Source organism: Microcebus murinus, chromosome 23 (genome assembly GCF_040939455.1).
Source record: "Microcebus murinus isolate Inina chromosome 23, M.murinus_Inina_mat1.0, whole genome shotgun sequence".
Classification (NCBI taxonomy): Eukaryota; Metazoa; Chordata; class Mammalia; order Primates; family Cheirogaleidae; genus Microcebus; species Microcebus murinus.
In genome coordinates, this window is record NC_134126.1 from 20,189,890 (window position 1) to 20,210,053 (window position 20,164).

Below are 20,164 nucleotides of genomic sequence, written 5' to 3' on the forward strand. Positions count from 1 at the left end.
TTTTGATGGATGAATATGTGAACATTTTCCCAGAATTTTCCTTGGAGTACATGAAGGGTGGGTTCAAGTTACCAATCATGCCCAGGGGTTAACAATATCTATTCTCAAAGTGGTGTTGAACCATATAAACCTTTATGTCTGTGAAAATTCTTATTTAAATGCCAAAAGGGTACTGTCTATTGATGATATGAAGTTTGGACAAGGTTGTGGTCAGAGATGGTCACAGCAAGTAACTAACTTAAACATTTGAAAAGAGACTATGTGTGTGATATTAGGAAATAGATATTTGGTCTTCAACCCCGTGTCCTGGGGTCAAGATACAACTCCTAAAATCCTTAGACTCTCCAAAATGATGTTTCTTTTGTAGCTGATGATTGACTGGTGGCTGATAGCTCCTAGATAGCCTCAGGATGGGGGCTGGTCACCAGAAAAATCAAGGCAGAATTAGAAGGTCAGGACTTCCAGCCCCACCTCCCATCCTCTGAGGAGAGGGCAGGGGCTGCAGGTTAAGCTGATCACCAATGGCCAATGGTTTCATCAATCATTCCTACATAATGAAGCCTCAGTAAGAAACCCAAAAGGATGGGGTTTGGAGAGTTTCTAGATAGCTGAACACATGGAGATTCCTGGAGGGAATGGAACCTCTGAGTCTCTTCTCCCCTACGTCGGCCTATGCATATCTTCACAGAAATGTCCTTTGTGATAACCTTTATAAAAACCAGTAAATATAAATGTTTCCCTGAACTCTGTGATCTGCTCTAGCAAATCAGGCAAATCCAAGGAGTGTGTCGTAGAAACCCCAAGTTGAAGCTTGTTTGTCAGAAGTTCCAAAGGCCCAGATTGTACGTGGTATCTGAGTTGGGAGCGGTTTTGGGGACTGAGCCCTCAACCTGTGGAATGCTCTCTCCAGGTAGATAGTACTGGAATTGAATTTCAGGGCACCTCGCTTGTGTCCATTGCAGAACTGATTGCTTGCTTGCCTAATCTGTGGGGAGAAATGCCACAGAAATCTGGTCACAGAACTCCTCTGTATTAATGGTTGTTGTGGTATGAGAGCAGAAGAAAACAGTTGGAGTTTTTCCCTAACACAATGTGCATGAAGAACTTTCATCGCTAGTGCAGTTTTCATGTAAGGCAAATCGTTCTCTACACCCTTTGACATGGGAGTGAAACATCTGTCTCTCTCTCAGTCATCCAGAAGTATTTTGCTGCCTTAGGAAATTATCTGAAGGTCAGTTCTGATTGCTCTCTCCCTAAAAATCTGTTGTATGTCTGACAGTATGAAGAGTTTTAGACAAAATCACTAATGTTCACTAAAAAATACTAAGTTACCATGATGTGCAAGGTTCTTTGATAGTGTTATAAATGAGGGAGTTTATGAATCTATGTGGTTCCACCAAGAACAACAGGATTTAAAACCCTAACCTAAAATCCACCGAAAGGATCAAATGCACTATCAATGCTCAGCCATCGAAAGTGACCATATCAAATATGGCAAATCCCTGTATTAAAAAATGTAAGGTGCTGTTCAGAAATATTTTTATTTCATATATCATTTTGAGATTGTTTCTACCCTTGTCTTATATCTAAATAAACATATGGACAATCATAGTTTTCATATAACAATACAAATTCCAAAGAAGAAAAAGACAAAAGGGGAACAATAAGAGTGTATCTAGTTTAAATATTTTTTTAAGTGATGTAAATATTATCTACCTTAGGACCAGAGACATTGTCTTTGGGAAATCCTATGCATGATATATGGATTTTTATATTAGTATGTTTCACATTCAGTACTATGTAGAAAAAACAAACTGTTTTTCTTCTGCTTTCACACTAAATCAACACAGAATACTTCTGTGACAGATACCCCACACCTCAAGTATGCAATCAGTTCTGCAGTAGACACCACCTGGGTGTTCTCCGATCCAGTTCAATTCCTGCACTGTCTACCTGGAGATAGCATCAGATCCCTCAGGGTGAGGCTCAGTCTCCGCTTTGGACCCCAACTGCAAGCTCAAGGTTATTTTGCCTGTGCTTCTGACCCACCGACTATAAATTGGAGTTCCCACACCTTCCTTCTTGGGTTCAAGAGCAGCTCACAGAACTCATGGAAACACTTATGTTTGTTGGTTTATTGTAAAGGATATTACAAAGGACACAGATAAAGAGATGCATAGGACAAGGCATGTGGGATGGGCTGTGGAGCTTCCCTGCCCTGCCCCAGGTATGCCACCCTCCCTCCAGAAATCTCCACATGTGTGGTTGTCTGGAAGCTCTTCATACTCCATCCTCTCGGGCTCTTTGCCTACCCAATGGAGACGTCATTGGATAGGCATGACTGAAGCATGGACAACTATGCAGACATGTGATTGGACAAAAAGTTTGATTTAACATTAGTAGACTGAATAGGGAAACCCAGAAAAGCCTGTCTATTCAGATTCTTTTTTGCATTCGCTGTGTAGCATTCCTTATTCCAGTGTATGGGGCAGAGCCCCTTTTGAAATGGGGGTCTTATGACCAACAATTCAACAGGGTAAGTCAGAGAATTTCTTTATGGCCAACTCCAAGAGAGAAATGGTGGGTAAGATTAGAGTATATTTTTAGTTTCTATGGCCTGCCTTGGGTAGGAAAAGAAGCAGATGAAAGGAGGACAGGAAAAGAGAGAGATTTTCCGCAGCTTGCTTCTGAGGCCTAAAGCACTCCAACATTATAAGAAAAGACTCTCCTCTATTATATCTGGTGGGTATATACATACATAATGAGTGAGACATGCACCATCTGGGGGGTGGTCATGCTTGAAGCTCAGACCTGTGGGGGTAGAGGGGGCAAGGGCATTATTTGAAACCTTAAAATTTATACCTCTATAATATGCTGAAATAAAAAAAAATAATAAATTATATAAGTATTTACATAATTAAAAAAAAAAGACTCTCTTTCATCTTTATCACTCTGAAGCTATTCCAAAGCTGTTTCAGGAACCAAGGACAGAAGTGCAGATACTTTAACAAAAGATATGCTTATTGTTTTAGTCACTTAGAAAATAATAAGGGCTCTGGGAGTTATAAGCCAAGAACCATGGATGAAAATACAGACACACACACACACACACACACACACACACACACACACACACACACACACACAAACGTGTGAACGTGCACACATGTATACAAGTGCTCTTGAAATCCTGTCTTAAAATGTTATTCGTTTAATTATATTATGCTTTTAAAATGGAGTGTATCGCTCATGAGTACTGATGAATTAGCAGCAGCTCTTAGTTTAAAGTCTTCTCCTGGTATGCAGGAATGGTTTTACCATTCCATGTTTCTCTACCCTGCTCTGTTCTCCAAGACTCTATGTGGTTTGCATCAGGCTCCCTTGCTCTCTGGCTTTTAGTTAGTTGACTTCAGCTACCAGGAGGAACCTGCCAAACATCAGAAGGCAGGTCGAAAGGAAATCAAAACTTGTATTTCCCTACTCTGTGTCTCAGTGTAGGCCTTGAGCTAGCTGTATACCTCCATGAGTGGTCATAACTCTGTTTGGGTGATGCTCTTCATAGAACCCTTCTGTCCCTGAGTTCTGTTCCCTTTTTGTCTAGAGACAGTGTGCAGAGAAGACTCAACCTAGAAGACCTGACTGCTTATTTTTGGAAAGGCCCACTTATAAAGTTTGCCCTTGCATCTGGGAACTTAGATTTCCTGATACTCTTTGCCATGCCCAGAACTGATAAGAGTGGATCACTGCATGTAAACTTTTCTACAAACTATATGGTTTATGTATAACACCTGCTTTTCTTCTGGGAGTCTGGAATTTGAGTACATGCCAGACAGAGGTTGCCTATATGAGCAGCCCCTGATAAAAACCTTGGGCACTGAATTTCGAATGACCTTCCCTGGTTGGCAACACTTTATAAACATTTAATAATGCATTTCTTGGAGAGATTAAGCATGTTCTATGAGACTCTACTGGAAGAGGATTCTTAGAAGCTTGTGCTCCCCTGGACTCCACCAACATGCCTTTTCCCTTTATCGATGAATTCTATAAGCTTTTGATGTAGTAAATCTTAGCTATAAGTAGGACTATATGATGAGTCCTGTGAATCTTATTAATAAACCAGGGTGCATGGTGGTCTCAAGGACACCTGACATAAATAGTATGCTGTTTCCATACTCCATGCACCATTTTCCCCACCCCTTTGAAAATAGTTTCTTTATTAAGCTCTTCCACATGTTCTTCTTTCTCCTAAGACCCTGAATAAGTCAACCCGTGACTGTAGGTATTGTATTTTTCAAAGTAGTTAAAAGAGAGAAGTTGGAATGTTCCCAACATATAGAAATGATAAATACACAAGGTCATAGATACCCCAAATACCATGATTTGATCATTACACATTTTATGCATGCCACAAAATAACATATGTACCCCATAAATATGTAAAATATTATGTATCAATACAAAATTTAAAAATTGATAATTATTTGATGGATTTCATTTCTGTACATGATTTTAAAATATTTCTTGACAAAAGATTAAGGGTTTACAAATTAAGATAACACAGTGACTTTTACCCTTGAAATCTTATTTATTGAGAATGTTATGCTTCTCTAAATGGATGGAGGGTTATGCATCTTGTTTAAACAAGAAGGGGTAAATAAACTGGTAGTTAATTGTCCTTAAGAAATATTTAGGTGTTTTTTTTTCCTTTACCTTTGATATTCTGGGAGAAATAAAAAGAAAGCTCATTCTCAAAAATAAGAAGACTAAGGAAAATTTACAGTGACAGAAAACAATGATTTCATGATATATATTTATATTATATAAATTGTCACTAAAGTAGTTAGATGAATGTTCTTATGTGCCTGGTAATCATATTACATTTTAAAAACACCTCTAACAGGTGTTGGTATATTTTCACAGTATATTCAAATTGTTTCTTGATAATATTTAAATATTTTAACATCCATATCTATTTATATCACCAAATATTCTTTCTTTTACACTGTGCTCTGTGAAGCAAGATAAGGCATTGTGCTTAATGGAATGGAAAACTTCCTCTTAAAAATCCAAAAATTATGCTATTTAAACCTCAAGTTTCAATGGAACTTATGTCAAATTTTAAATTAATTAAGTAGAAAATAAACGTTATGTGTCCTTGGATGGTTTCTTAAAAAAAAAAAAAACAAACAAAGAAAGAAATGCTTCATGTAAACTATTGTGGTTTCTTCCCCCATCTATATTTATGTCAGCTGCTTTGACCTACAAATTTGTTTTATGCTTATAGATAAAAAGCTTTGTTTTAGAGGACTTGTGATGCATACCCCTTGTTTATTAATATCTTGGTAAACCACATGTCTTCTTGATAAAGTAATCCTGAATCAGAAAGACCTCTTTGCTGGATATCTTACTTCAGTTTACTTGTGTGTTTATTGATTGTTTTTGCTAATAAATGCTCTCTCCATTGTAATTTAGCTCCATCCCAGCAACCTCCACCCAGAGGACAAGTTCAAAGTTCTTCTGCTATCAATCTGTCCTGGAGTCCACCCGATTCTCCGAATGCCCACTGGCTTGCTTACAGTTTACTCAGGGATGGTTTTGAAATCTACACAACTGAAGATCAATATCCGTACAGTGAGTTTAACAGTTTGGCAATAAAAAGATAATATTCTGAGAAGTGATACATTATTTAAGTTCTTTGGCATTGAGGAAAAACGCTGTTGTGATTTCCTCTTTCTAGCAGAGTGTGTCTAGCAGAGAGAGAATTACAAATCTCACTGGTAATCAAAGAAATGCAATAAAAATGAGATGTGTGTTATTTGATAAACACTAATGCTTATCAAATTCTCAAAGATGAAAGAAAAACAAATGACCCCATGCAGGATTGGTGAGGATGTGGGGAAGTTGGAATGTTCATAAACTGCTGGGGTATCTGTGTGAGTTCACTAGTGTAAGTTTTCTTGTACAAGAAATTGTTAAAGTGTATGAAAAATCATCCCTTTTGCATACCACTTGACTCAGCAAACCTACTTTAGGGAGTTTATCTCAAGTGAATAGTCATAAATGGACTCAAAATCACAAAAGATATCCATACCTATATATACTATTTCTAATATCAAAATATTGGTGACAATGATTCAGATGTTCAACAGTTCTTCAATAAATTATAATATATGGCATAACAGAATACTCATACATTGTTAAATGAATTGTAGGCTATGTTAGCTGTAAAATGATTTCTTAGTTCAAATACCAATGAATGGAAAATGTTCATGACATATTGTTTAAGGTAACCCAAAGGTATTAAAATAACCTGTGAATTATAATATTTTAATTTAAAAATACTAGAAGACATAACAAATGAATCCATAATTTTTTCTGGTTTAAAATATTACAAATATTTATCAAATACTTCTATTATAATAGATTTAACTTTTAAAATTCTCAGGCTAAACAAAGAAATTTTAATCTAGAAATAAAAAACCAAGCAAATAGTGTAATTTTATGTATACATTGCTGTTTCCACAGAGACAGACACAGCAACATGAACTTAAATTAAAAGACTATGAAGAAGCTATAAAGGTTATGTTTGCATCTGTATATTTATGAAGATTTTATAGGAGCTTATAGAAATCAAACTATTAGGTTCCATTTCTTTAAAAAAAAAACCAAACACATTTACTCAGATGTTCTAGATACAGTTTCCCTAACAACAGGATAAAGAAATAGGAATTTTTACATTATTCCAGCTCTGTCCTCTCTGATTTTCCTTCTAGTCATGTTTGGCTATAAGCTAGTTTAAGAAACTAGTTTAAGACATCTTGGAACAGTAATTTCAATTCAACTTTCTATTTTGTTGTCTTTGTTTAACACCCAATTTTCCCAATTCTACTTTAACATGCATAATTAGTAAAAAAAAAGTGTGTAAAGCTATATCAAAACACTGAAATTCCATAACCTTTCTAAAACAGTAGGAAGATGCCTTTTAATACATTGATTGACTTTAAAACTTCTGTGTTGCACACAGTTTTATCTGGTGTATGTTGTTACCTTTCGCACCTAGTTCTGCATGGCTTACATCTAGCTTATGATGTCCGCCACTTTCTCGTATCTGCAAATGTCTCTTCAGTATTCCAAGTCTTCTTTGAAGTTAATGGAAACTCCGAACTTCATGATGCAGATTGCAAAGGGAAATGAACATCTGTCTACATCTGCCATGTTGGCAAAGCATTATAAAAACCTGCTACTATAATGTTTATTTTCTTCCAAATATCAGCATGATCCAGGTGTCCTGAAACTTAAACTTTTGTGATAGAGGAAGAGAGGAGTTATAAAAATATTGAAAACTATTTTGAAGATGACAGTGCCATTGGTTAAATTATTTCTGAAGTTGCAAATTAGGGACACCCTGTTTTCCATACAGCTTACTATTCAATAGCAAAATTAAACTTAAAACTATCAATGGCATTATTCATTCCAGAGGGATGTTTTCCACAGTATAGTATCACATTATGATCTATTTTATAGAACCTTATATATGGGTATGACACGCTGGCTCTTTTTCATGATTGCACTAACATGAAATCCAAATAACAGTTTCTTACATAATAAATGTGTATTCATTCGCTAATCAGACATTTATATAATCCTATTAAACAAGGCATTATTTCCTAAAACCTTATTTTTCATTAAAAAATGCCACTTCTGGCATTTCTTGACAATCACTATAATTAATGATGTGAAAATTATCTGCATGATGGCATTTGAACAGTAAGAACAATTGGTTAGCACTGTCAGAACTTCATATCATTCTAATAATACCTTCATGTTTATTACTCTATTTCCAGTGCATGGCTAGCATGTGTAATACGAAAAGGAAACACTATTTATGTGCAGCTGGATGAACACAAATCTTTGGGTTAAATAAAGGCATTAGGAATTATAGGTGGAGAATCATTGAACTTTTCAAAGAAAATTAATAGTGTTGTTTTCCAAGCAAGTTTGATCATTTGGTTGAGACCATTATAGAATTCTTTGCTCGAGTGGAAACTTTTCCTAGCTGACCTAGTGTACGATGGGACTCTCTAGGACGATATTTTCATCATAGAATCATGATGTGCTGGTGTACCATCTTTAAAGGTTTCAAACTAATTTGTTTTTAATAGTAACACATTAATGTGGAATAATTTTAAAGTTTCTGAATACTTTTTAAAAATAGGGTATAGCTGGGCATGGTGGCACATGCCTGTAATCCCTGCAGTCTGGGAGGCCAAGGTCAGAGGATCACTTGAGGCCAGGAGTTTGAGGCTAGCCTGAGCAACATAGTAAATAGAAAATATTCTATTGTCTCTACAAAAATAGAAAACTTAGTCAGGTGTGGTGGCATGAGCTGGTAGTCCCAGCTACTCAGGAGGCTGAGCCAGAAGGATCACTTGAGCCCAGGAGTTTGAAGTTGCAGTGAGCTATGATGATGCCATTGCATTCTAGCTCAGGCAACAGAGACAATGTCTATAAATAAATAGATAGGTTTTATGCTTTAATATGATAGATATCTTTATGCTTTACTTAGGGTATGAAAATTTAATTTAAGGTATATTCAATGGTTTTCTTAAATAATATTTCACTTATTTGCATCCTGATATGCTTTCAGAAGTAGAGGAGAAAAGTATAGAGGTCACGTTAACACTTTGGGAATTGTACATAATCAGGAGCTAATATTATCCCTGCTGTAGCCTCAATCTGTGTTGCTCATAAGTATCTTAGGTATCATGGATGTGAAGAGAACAGTTATAGGAGGAAATAGCACTGTTTTGTTAGTGTTGCAATTGTAGAAGGGGTCAGTAAATCATATTGTTGTTTGTTATTTTCCTGTGTGAGTTTTGACCCAAAGAGCATTAGCTATACTAGGCAGATGGAATTTAAAAATAACAATTATCTTCATTACTGATGAAAGCCAGATTAGAGAATATATGCTCTTTCCTGCAGAAAGATTAGAAAAGAGAAAAACCAATGGGCTGATGTGAGCATGCTTTTGCTCTCCCCCGTCCACACTATCCTCGCCCAAATTCACAGATGAATTGTTCTTCCTTTGGGATGCCATGGGTAGGGAGATAGCCTTTAAATGTCACTCTAGAGAAATCCTGTCACAGGAAACTAGAGGATGATTATTTCTACATGTAACAATTGCTTATATCCCTTAGAGACATTAACATACTTTAAGTTTAGAGTTTTACTTATTTGTTTAATTTCTTTCAAAATATTAGTGGGGATATAAATGTTTTTGTTGCATAGATACCTTGTATAATGATTAACACAGGGATTTTGGTATGCTTGTCACTTGAATAATGCTCATTGTACCAAGTAGATGAGTTTTTAGCCCTCATCCCCTACCCTACTCCCCCTTTCTTGGTCTTTGTGCCCACGTGTGCCCACCATTTAGCTTCCAATTCTTACAGAGTTACATGTGTGGTTTGCTTTTCCATTCCTGAAATGCTTCACGTAGGATAATGTCTCCAGTTTTATCCAAGTTGCTGAAAAAGACATTATTCCATTCCTTTTTATGGCTGAGTAGTACTCCACAGTATATAAATATACATACGTGCATACCAGAGTTTCTTGGTTTTTTTTTTTCCTTTTATTTCATTATATTATGGGGGTACAGATATTGTTAGGGTTACATATATTGCCCCTGCCACCCTCCCCCCCACTATGCCAGAGCTTCAAGCATGTCCAACCCCCAGGTGGTGCGCACCACACCCATTATGTAAGTATACACACCCCCGCCAGCCCACCACCTGATAGAAGTTTTTTTTACTCACCAGAGATTGAGAGGAGACCCACATCCTAGGAATATGGTGAGCATTGTGAGGGGGAAGGGAATACCTCTAACCCTTCTTAGGGAGAGGCAAAGATGTACAATGTAACCAAAAAGTCAAAAAAGAGAAAAAAAAAAATACCACAGTTTCTTTATCCATTCATGAATTGATGGGCAAGTACTTAGATGGATTCCACATTTTACAATTGTGAATTTTGCTGTAGTAAATGTTTGAGTACAGATGACTTTTTATTAAAATGATTTTTCCTTTGGGTAGATACCTAATACTGGATTAAACAGTAAGTCTACACATTTCTTTGAGGAAACTCCATACTGTTTTCCATAGAGGTTGTACTAATTTGTAGTCTCACCAACAGTGTATAAATGTTCCTTTCTCTCTGCATCCATACCAGCATCTATTGTTTGTTTTTTTTTTTTTTTTTTTTTTGACTTTTTAATAATGACCATTCCGACAGGGGTAAGGGTGGTGTCTCATTTGCATTTCCCTGATTATTAGTAATGCAGAGCATTTTTTTTTCATATATTTAATGGCCATCTGTATTTTTTGAAAAACTTCTTTTTTTTGTCTAATTTGTAATGGGGTTGTTTTTTTTCTAATAAATTTATTCTAGTTCTCTGTAGATTCTAGATATCAGCCCTTTATCAGATGTATAGGTTGTCCTGACTGTACTATAATACAATACAAAACATATTTTCGTGAAAAATTTACAATGATATATAGCAGAATATCAAAATTACCGTTCATTCAGATACACTCTCATGTTGTTCAGTCTTCAATTATTCCCGTCCCTCAACCCCCGTGATGCCATTTGGGGAAAGGGCAGCTTCCCTCTGGCCCTTTGCAGAAGGACCTTCAGAGGATGCCAGCTCATGTGTGAGGCATAGCTGCCCAGATCTCAACCTTTGGCATTCCCATGACATCAATTTCTGATGCATGAAGCTGGTGGACACGTGTGCACTCTCAGGTTGGTCAGGTCCTATTTTAATGCACCCTAGGCTATTGATTTTGCTAGGAACTTTCTGAATTTTTTTTTTCTATGTCCTACATCTAACTTTCTGCCCTCTCAGAGGCTGGAGGGTCTGTCACCTTGTGCCAGCCATGGAAGGTCCCTTAGCGTAGGCCTACTGTCTCTCAACACAGCATCCTCAGCATTCAAGAAACCAAGAAACCCTGTTTCAGGATGATCAGAGCCTGAATGCTTAACTGTTCTACTGTAAGCATGTTAATATGCTGGGAAATCCTTGTTGATCTGGGCACCCCTGCATAATGGAACCCTCCTCTCTGCTACCACATACACACAGTCCCATGAGGGAGCAGGAAGCAGCTACTCTGGCATTGCGTGTTTTATCATCCTGCAGTGTATTTGCTGTCTCTTTAGAGAATGAGAAGTTTCCAGCATGTGCCTGATCAACTCTACTCCCTATCTTTTTTTTAACCCCTTCTTTCTCTGTCTTCTTATGTCTGCCCTCACAATCTTGCTTTATTAGAACATTTCTTGTGTATATTCCCCATTGCTCATAACAGATGTCTCCAAAACTTATCAGCTTAAAAATATGAACATTTATAATTTCACACAGTTTTTACAGGTCAGAAAATCAGGAAAGGTTTCAGTGGCGTTGGCCAGGTGACAGATTTGGCCATTGGTGGTAGTTTGCTTACTCTTAGTTTAGTGCATTAGCATTTAACAAGCAAACCAATTCCACAGAGGAAGCAGTTATTACTGTTTTAAAGAGTTGCAAAAACTTTCTCTTAAACTTTCTATCCAAAGGACACTGTAAAGAGCAAAACTAGAACTAAAACAAACTTCTAAAAATTATTTATTAAAATGACACTTTTCTCCTGTTATCCTGAATAATAAAAGTATCCAGTATTTGCTTTATTTAAAATTTAAAAATATTAAACATAATTTTATTCCAGAGAGTAGATTGGTATGGTTTGTGTAGTTAAATAATGCAATAGGAAAGTGGTTTAAAATGATTCTTTACCAATTTGTAGTATGTAACTATTATCTTTTATTTCTTTTCATTTCAGGCATTCAACACTTCTTAGACACTGACCTGTCTCCATATACCTCGTATTCCTATTACATCAAGACCACCAATGTGCATGGTTCAACAAGGAGTGTAGCTGTCACTTACAGGACAAAACCAGGGGTCCCAGAGGGAAACTTGACCTTGAGTTATATCATTCCTATTAGCTCAGACTCCGTGACACTTACGTGGGCTGCACTTTCAAATCATTCTGGTCCTATAGAGAAATATATTTTGTCCTGCATTCCTCTGGCTGGCAGTCAGCCCTGTGTTCCCTACGAAGGTCATGAAACCTCAGCTACCATCTGGAATCTGGTTCCATTCACCAAGTACAATTTTTCTGTACAGGCGTGTACTAGTGGGGGCTGTTTACATAGCTCACCCATTGCAGTGACCACAGCCCAGGCCCCTCCCCAAAGGCTGAGTCCACCTAAGGTGCAGCAAATCAGTGCTACAGAACTTTATGTCGAATGGTCTCCACCAAGGGAGCCAAATGGTGAGAATTCAAGGCCTAGATTTCCCCTCTTGGGCAAGATATGAATCAGAATCGAGACATTTGAATTTGTGCAATAAGAGTCTGGCTAATGTATTCATTTTTATAACTGCATAATACAATAATTGAGAAACATTTTCTAAAGATGTAAGATACTGTTTGTCCTGGTTAGTGAAACAAGTGTATTTCTTCTAATCTAATAACAAATTCCATTCAATTAAATTGTTCCTTAAAAGGCTAATATTATCTTTGCTCTTAATGACATCTGCCATAACACAAATGATGTTTATAATTTGAAACTCACTTATGAGATGCATTATATTTGACTGTGTCACAAGTTAGGGCACCCATAAGCAGTAAATTTTCTCTTTTAAGCAAGAAAAAGATATAAAATAATACAAAAAAATGTATATAGGCTAGCTGACTCCATTAAGTTAATTTTTATGTTCATACAATTGAACCCTTGGTTATATAGGCCAGACACATATTCACAGATTTTTAATAATTTATATCAAGTACATATTATGACAAAACCTTTCCTTAGACTTTTTAAGTTATGTGGTAAAACTGGATAAAAATTAACTATATTATCTGTACAAATAGGGCTTCTGTTAAACAGGCAATTAGATTCAAGTCCTGAAATTTGAAAACATAGAAATCGGAGGTACAAGAATCAGATTACCAAAAGGAACTAGCTAGTCTTGATAGAAATTGTGACCATTTATCATAGAAAAGATTGAATTTACTTATGATAAATTATAATTATTTTGTCTCTATACACTATCCCTTTGGTTTGTTTTCCTCATGAATATACCTTTAATAGTATTTCATACATTCATTTATCCATCAGTTTGTTGTCTTTTATAAGTACCTATCATCTAGATTGCATCAGGATTACTAAAAAAATTGACCAGTAATCTAGTTAGAAGAATAATGAAAATCCAGCACTCTAACTGACCCGTTCCCCCACTACCCTCAAAATAGCCTCTTTGTCTGGTAAGTCACCTGGTTCACTGTTTAACTTTTCCAGGAATAATTATAAGATACGAACTATATATGAAAAGATTGAGATCTACTGAAGAAACCATTTCTGAAGAAAGTCGAGTTTTTCAGAGCAGTGGCTGGCTCAGTCCTTACCCATTTGCAGAATCAGCCAATGAAAATGCATTAAAACCTCCTCAAACATCTACAACCATCACCGGTTTGGAGCCATACACCAAGTATGAATTCAGAGTCTTAGCTGTGAATATGGCCGGCAGCGTGTCTTCTGCCTGGATCTCAGAAAGAACAGGGGAATCAGGTAAAGACCAATGCTCTGAGTTCTACTTTTAAAAGTAGGATGAATGAAAGTGCCCCCTCAAATTAAAGTCAACAGTGCTAAAAGTACATTTTGAAAAGCAAAGATATAAACTTCCATAGTCCAAGGGAAATTTTAATATATGGGTTGGTTACATAAATAACTCAAGGTCATAAAGTACTTGAAGTCAGTTTTAGGGGAAAAATATAAATATAAATGCTTTAGTTATTAATTCATGGGTGAAAATGGCTAAACTATATAGTCTTTTGGGAATGTTTGTCAAAAATAGCAATTGGTTTGCAGGCCTGAAGTGGGATGGCCACATGTCTATCTTGCTCTATATTCAGTATAATTTATGTTCAGTGAAGGATGGAACCAATTTCATAAATCTGTTTTTTTTTTTTTTCCTAAATGTATTTTTCCAAACCAAACAGTTTGGGTACTAGATTATATATAATGACAGAATCCTGGACATCAAAATCTGTAATTCACAAGTATGTTTATAGGCACTTAGCTTTGTGATAAGGAAGGAAAGCAAAGTTTTAAATTTTCTTAAGGTATCTTCGTTCAGGCAAACGTGATGTTTTTAATCCTCTACCTTGTTCTTTATAAACACTTCACTTCAAATTTCGTGAACCTTTAAAAAATATGATTTTGATATGCTTTGAATCCATAGCTATCCAAAGAAACCCAAGTCCTGATTGAAATTTGATCTGTTAGGAGTGTGGAGGATGAGGGTAGCTTTAGGTTGATGTCCAAGGGAATCATTTCATGAATAAAATGTGCATAGTGCTTGAGCATCTCTTAATGACTACCAGCCATCTTGGACAAATAATAGTGCCGGGATAGCACAAGTGATGAGGCATGACATTCTGGAAGGGGAAAATCAAGGTCAAAAATGAAAAGTAATGGGTGAAACTGCAATGCTGGACTCATAATCTTATGGGTCACTGGCTAATGAAAGTGCGATGAGTTCCTTTGATAATACACCTTTGGTTAGCACATTTAAAATCCATATTAAGATCTCAAGGATGGCAGGAGGGAAATGTATGCGTGTGTGTACCCTGAACGTTTTAATAGAGATTTATGGAAAACTTTGAAAATTTATTTGGGGTTATTTAGGATGTCTCAGATTTACCTCTTTCTGAAGAGTAATATTCTCCCAGCTGCACTGGGTTAGCTCAGTGAAATATTTCCTTACCTGAGAAACCCAGTACATCACTATGAATTGTTCTAAATTCTATGGACTGAGACATATTCTACTTCTGTGACTTCTTTCAAATACTCATAAGACCTGTGGTTTCCCACCCAATCATCCACTGGTTATCTTCATGAACACAAGAAAATTCATATAAGATTTTTGTTTAGTAAATGGCAAATACCTTAGCTGGTAATATGAAGAGGAGAACATACATGCAGATAACATTTTAAAAAGTGAATACCTTTTGTATACGCCAGTATATTCTTTGATTTTCTTTTTTCAAATCAGAATATTTTATAAGGTACAGGGCATATCTGAAACTAGAATAAATGTGTGAATTCAGTTAAAAAAACTTAGAGGGACAGCACCCATTGTTTTGATGATGATCATGTTGTTGTTGTCGTTGACAGCGCCTGTCTTCATGGCCCCACCATCAGTCCTTCCCCTCTCGTCGTACTCTCTTAATGTCTCTTGGGAGAAGCCAGCAGATAATGTTACAAGAGGAAAAGTTGTGGGGTATAACATTAGTATGATTTCTGAACAATCACCTCAACAATCTATCCCAGTGGTGTTCTCACAGGTATTGTTATTTTTAACTAATGTCCTTTTAGAATTAATGTATGGCTTCATTTTGACATTTTTCGAGTTTGCAGAATTCTGTGACAGAATTCTCTCTATTCATTCATTAAATGGGGCATTTTGTTTCTTAATATAATACTACATGTATGAGGCTCTGTGTACATATATATCACTTCTTGTTTCTTATGCAAACACATATTGAAACAAAGGTGGTATAATTTGTTTCATAAAACCTGCTTTTTCTGCTTATTAAATGTCCTTAAATATTTTGCAAGAAGTTGACTTTCAGTAGCTGTGACACACAATAATGTATTTAACCAATCTGGAGTTAGTTAATATTTATATAATATTCTTTTATAATAATAACATTGATAAAAACATCTTATATGTACATTTTGTGTGTATTCCCATTTTCTTAGAAAAAAAATCTAAAGAATGAAATTTATCACAGCTCATAACAAAAGTTATGAATATGTTCAAGGTTTTGGGTGTACAGTTACATACTGCTTTCTGGCAATTTATACTCCAACAGTCAGTAATGAGAATAAGAGTCATAGCTAATAAATACTGAGACTTTGCTGCGCCCATGGACTAAATCATTTATATACATGGCAATCCCAGAGGATGAGAGGCTCTTGTTCTCCCCAGTCCACACTTGTGGCTGATGTGCCTTTTACCCCCTTTTCCCAGCATGGGGGTGGTCAATGGCAGAGGCTGGCGGCTATTGACTGAACAAGTCATTGTGTGTACCTGGCTGCTTAGTGCCTCTTCTGAGAGAGGTGCTCTTTGGTTGGCATTAACATAAGATAAAATGATCTTTATATTTTATGCCTCCTCCCATAGATCTATCCACATCCTACCTTCATAGACTTCCTGGTTCCTGATCTTTCAATCTTCCTTCTTTTGTGCCCATGACCAACACACTTACTTTCCTATTGTCCAGATTTATTTTACCACGAGACACTTCTCTTTCCCACAAAATAGATGACCGGGTGCACTGCCTGAAGCCCAGCCCATGGAGAGGATTTCTTCTCACTGCTGTTTTTTAGGACTATCCCTGAGTAGGGTTACAGAGCAGCACCCACCCATTTTTCACTTGCGAGCACATATCAAGACATCCCATCTGTGAACTAAACTCTGCTTTTTCCCCATTCTTTCAGCCCTTGTGGGACCTCCTGTGGGCCATGGGTATGAGGCACCAATGTAAGAATGGTGGATGACATGGGCAACTGGACCACCTGCTTGTACCACCTGTTGTGGCTTTTGGCTCTGCTTATACCCAACCCCAGATACCTACTTTATTTTCTGATGAATTTCTGTTGGGACCACTAGAGCAGGCTGTGGGCTGCCAGTATCCTACCTGCTACCCATGATGAGGTCCTCATTTGCCAGCCAGCTCGTGGTTGAAACAGCTCCAAAATACCACGTTAGAGTCTCTTTCATAGGCCCACTCCCGGTACCACTATCTTAGGTCAGATTTCTGGGGAAATATATTCTCTTGACAGAAGGCTTCAGTGCAGGGGGTTATTGGGGAGTGCTTTCAGAAACAGCATGCATAAAGTGGTAAGGAATGTGGGATTGAGAAGAATAAGAAGCTGAACTGTGGTGCAATAATGAAAAAGGCCTCAGCTGAACCTGTGGGGAGTTCTAGAGCTGAAATGACCCTCTCAGGTTGTCCCAAATTAAGTCCAGAGGCCAGACCTTTGTACCCTAGTGTATTCATTTCCTAGGGTTGCTGTAACAGGTTACCAAAAACTGAGTGGCTTAAAACAACAAAAATTGAGGTGTCAGCAGGGGCTCCTTGCACAGGCTCTAGTGGACCATCATTTTCTGCCTTGTCTAGCTTCCCATGGCTGCTGGTATTCCTTGGCTTGTGGCAACATGATACCAATCTCTGCCTTTGTCTTCACATGGCCTTCTCTGTGTCTTTGTCTCCCCTCTGTCTGTATGTCTCAATTCTCTTTTAAAGACACCAGTCATTGGATTCAAGGCTAACCCTAAATCCAGGATGACTTAAGTGATTGCATCTACTACAAAGACACTACTTCCAGTTGAACTCATTTCTAAGTTTTATTTAGGAAATTTTAAATCACATTGTGCAGAAAAGTCTGTCTTCAACAATTTAATAACCATTTTAGAATTAGAAAAACAAAAAAATAATTAGGTGTATTTTTTCTGATTTCTAAAATGCAGTTACAAGGAAATGTCACAAAAGTTTTGAATTATTTTTAAATTTTTAGAATCTTTAAAACCACCTTTTTTTCTGAACAATGTTATCTAAACACTATTATCTATATTCCAATCACAGTACATTTAGAACTACTCATTTAGGTTATGGAATTTTAAAGTCAATATCTAGACAAATATTCCAAATGAATTTTATTATACCCCTAAGGAAAAAATATCTGTAAAATTACTCCAAATATTACTAAATTTTACATTTATCTGTATTGACTTCTGTGGAAGATTATTTTGTATGAATGTATATCAATGGCCCTAAAAAATAGTTTTATACTGATTGTTAATGTTATACTCTCTGTTTTAATAACATTGTTTTCTGAATATAATTTGTAGTGGCCTTTGTACCCATAGCCTATGCAAGTTTAAATGTTTGCTTTTGATCAATTCCAGTTATAATGACAGAACTGACTCTTAGTGTTGATTGTTTAATTACTTGTTTATGCACTTTCGAGCTTCTCTCAGTCTTTTTTGCTGAAATCTGCTAGTTTCATTTGAAATTATAGGATAAAAACAATAGTTCAAAATTGGTAATGTTTGATCTAATATGTATATGCTTATTTGCATAAGAAAGAGAAGTGAGAATTGACATCATGTGGATACTGAGTCATATGTTTAATTTTTTTCCCCCTTTTTCCTCAGCAGCTTTTTTTTTTTTTTAAGGAAAATGATAGGATTGATTTAACATAGTGGCATCTTTCTGTTCTAGTGCAGTAAGATAGCACGTGCATTGCTGTGCTGGGTTACTTTTGTCCAAGCCCCATGGTTTTGTTTGGACTTTTTCATGATAACAATGACAGTGTCACCATCTTTATCTCTACCATTGGTGACAATAACCATCCCACCATGCTGCTTTATGAGGCAATCACTTGGTTTTCTCATTTATCCACTCAGGAACTGGATTATTACCTCATAAAACAGTGTGATTGTACAATTATCAATTAAATCCTGGCTTGTCGAGACTCTTCACACACACAAAAATCCCTTTTCCTAATAGTGGTTGGCAATAATTCCCTCTGTCTGAATCCGTAGAACTTTGACTTCCATGGTGATATTTTTCACACTGATTACCTATTATCTGATTTGATTTTTTTTTTTTTGCCTTGCAGCTGTTGCACACTGCTAAACCTCAAGAACTGTCTTATGTTGTAGATGGACTGAAACCATATAGGATATACAAGTTTACTATTTCTCTCTGTAATTCCATTGGTTGTGTAACTAGTGCTTCAGGAGCAGGACAGACTTTAGCAGCAGGTAAGCAAGTTTTAATGGACGTGAAAAATTTTGTTGGGCATTTAAAAACAAACACCCAAAAAAAACTCAACACCTTCTCTACTTGGGACTTAATATTTTTCTTTTCTGTTTTCTCCTGACCCCTCCCTAACCTTGATTGCTACCTACCTTGACACTTTAAAACAACAACAAATTAAACTTATAAGGAGCTATGGATGGGAACTATGTCGTCATAAGAAATAAATGACTCCAGGGCTTAGCCATCAACCTGTGTCCTAGCACTGTCCTGACAATCGTGAGAAATGTTTAGGAGGCTTCTTATGAGGACGTCAGGATACCTCTTCCATAAATTCTGACTTTTTATGTGGGGTTGGGTCTCCCCACTCTTTTCTCATGGGGACATCCCAGAATTATTGTGTTGTCCTGATGTTATATTTGGCCTTTATTGGATAGGCAGTTGTTTACTTACTATTTTATTTATAATTAATAAGAAGCTCTTGTTTATAAAATTTATAAAATTTAATTAAAGAATTGCTATGAGGTATAATCTTAGAGTCAGACATGGTGGCTCACACCTGTAATACCAGTTCTTTGGGTGGCCAAAGTGGGAGGATTACTTGAGGCCAGAAGTTCGAGACTAGCCTGGGCAACATAGTGATACTCCAACTCCAGAAAGAGAAAAAAATTTTAAAAAATTATCCAGGCATGGTAGCATGTGCCAATAGTCCTACCTACTCAGGAGGCAGGAGGATCGCTTGAGTCCAGGAGTTTAAGGTTAGCTATGGTGACACCACTATCTAAGCAGCAGAGTGAGACACTGTCTCTAAAAAAATAGTATAATATTAGTAGGAAATAGTTTGTGTAACTTTTGCTTGCTTCACTTAGAACTAACTACATTTATTCAAACCTGATTACATATATTATTAAGACCTATATAACACAATTACTTAGCATTTAGTGCATTTTCAGATCGGTGTTTTTCTGTCAGCAATCCAACAAGTCCTAGTTTTCTGACATTCTTTAAAGAAGTGTCTAGATGTAAGGAAGTTAAGAGATTCCTAGATGAGTTAAAGATATTATGAAAAACATATATTTATCTTTAAAAATATTTCCTAGATGTCCTCCCTGGTGTCTTCTTCATCCTATTGTTAATAGGTCCAATTTGGTAGAGTTGTTTTTTTTTTTCCTGGTTCTGGAAAAACTTGTTTAGCTCAAATGATCTCATCCAAATAATTTTATTTCTTAAAATTTTTCATCAGT

The 20,164-nt window shown here is 36.4% G+C and overlaps 1 protein-coding gene across 2 annotated transcripts in view; it reads left to right on the forward strand.

The window, feature by feature from the left end:
- Positions 1–20,164, forward strand: part of USH2A (usherin) — a 654,133-nt gene that overhangs the window by 148,042 nt on the left and 485,927 nt on the right. For both annotated transcript variants that reach the window (XM_075997054.1, XM_075997053.1), the window contains 5 exons: positions 5,473–5,631; positions 11,865–12,359; positions 13,387–13,656; positions 15,265–15,434; positions 18,781–18,925. In XM_075997054.1, coding sequence (XP_075853169.1) covers positions 5,473–5,631; positions 11,865–12,359; positions 13,387–13,656; positions 15,265–15,434; positions 18,781–18,925 — 1,239 coding nt within the window. The remainder of the gene's footprint in view (positions 1–5,472; positions 5,632–11,864; positions 12,360–13,386; positions 13,657–15,264; positions 15,435–18,780; positions 18,926–20,164) is intronic.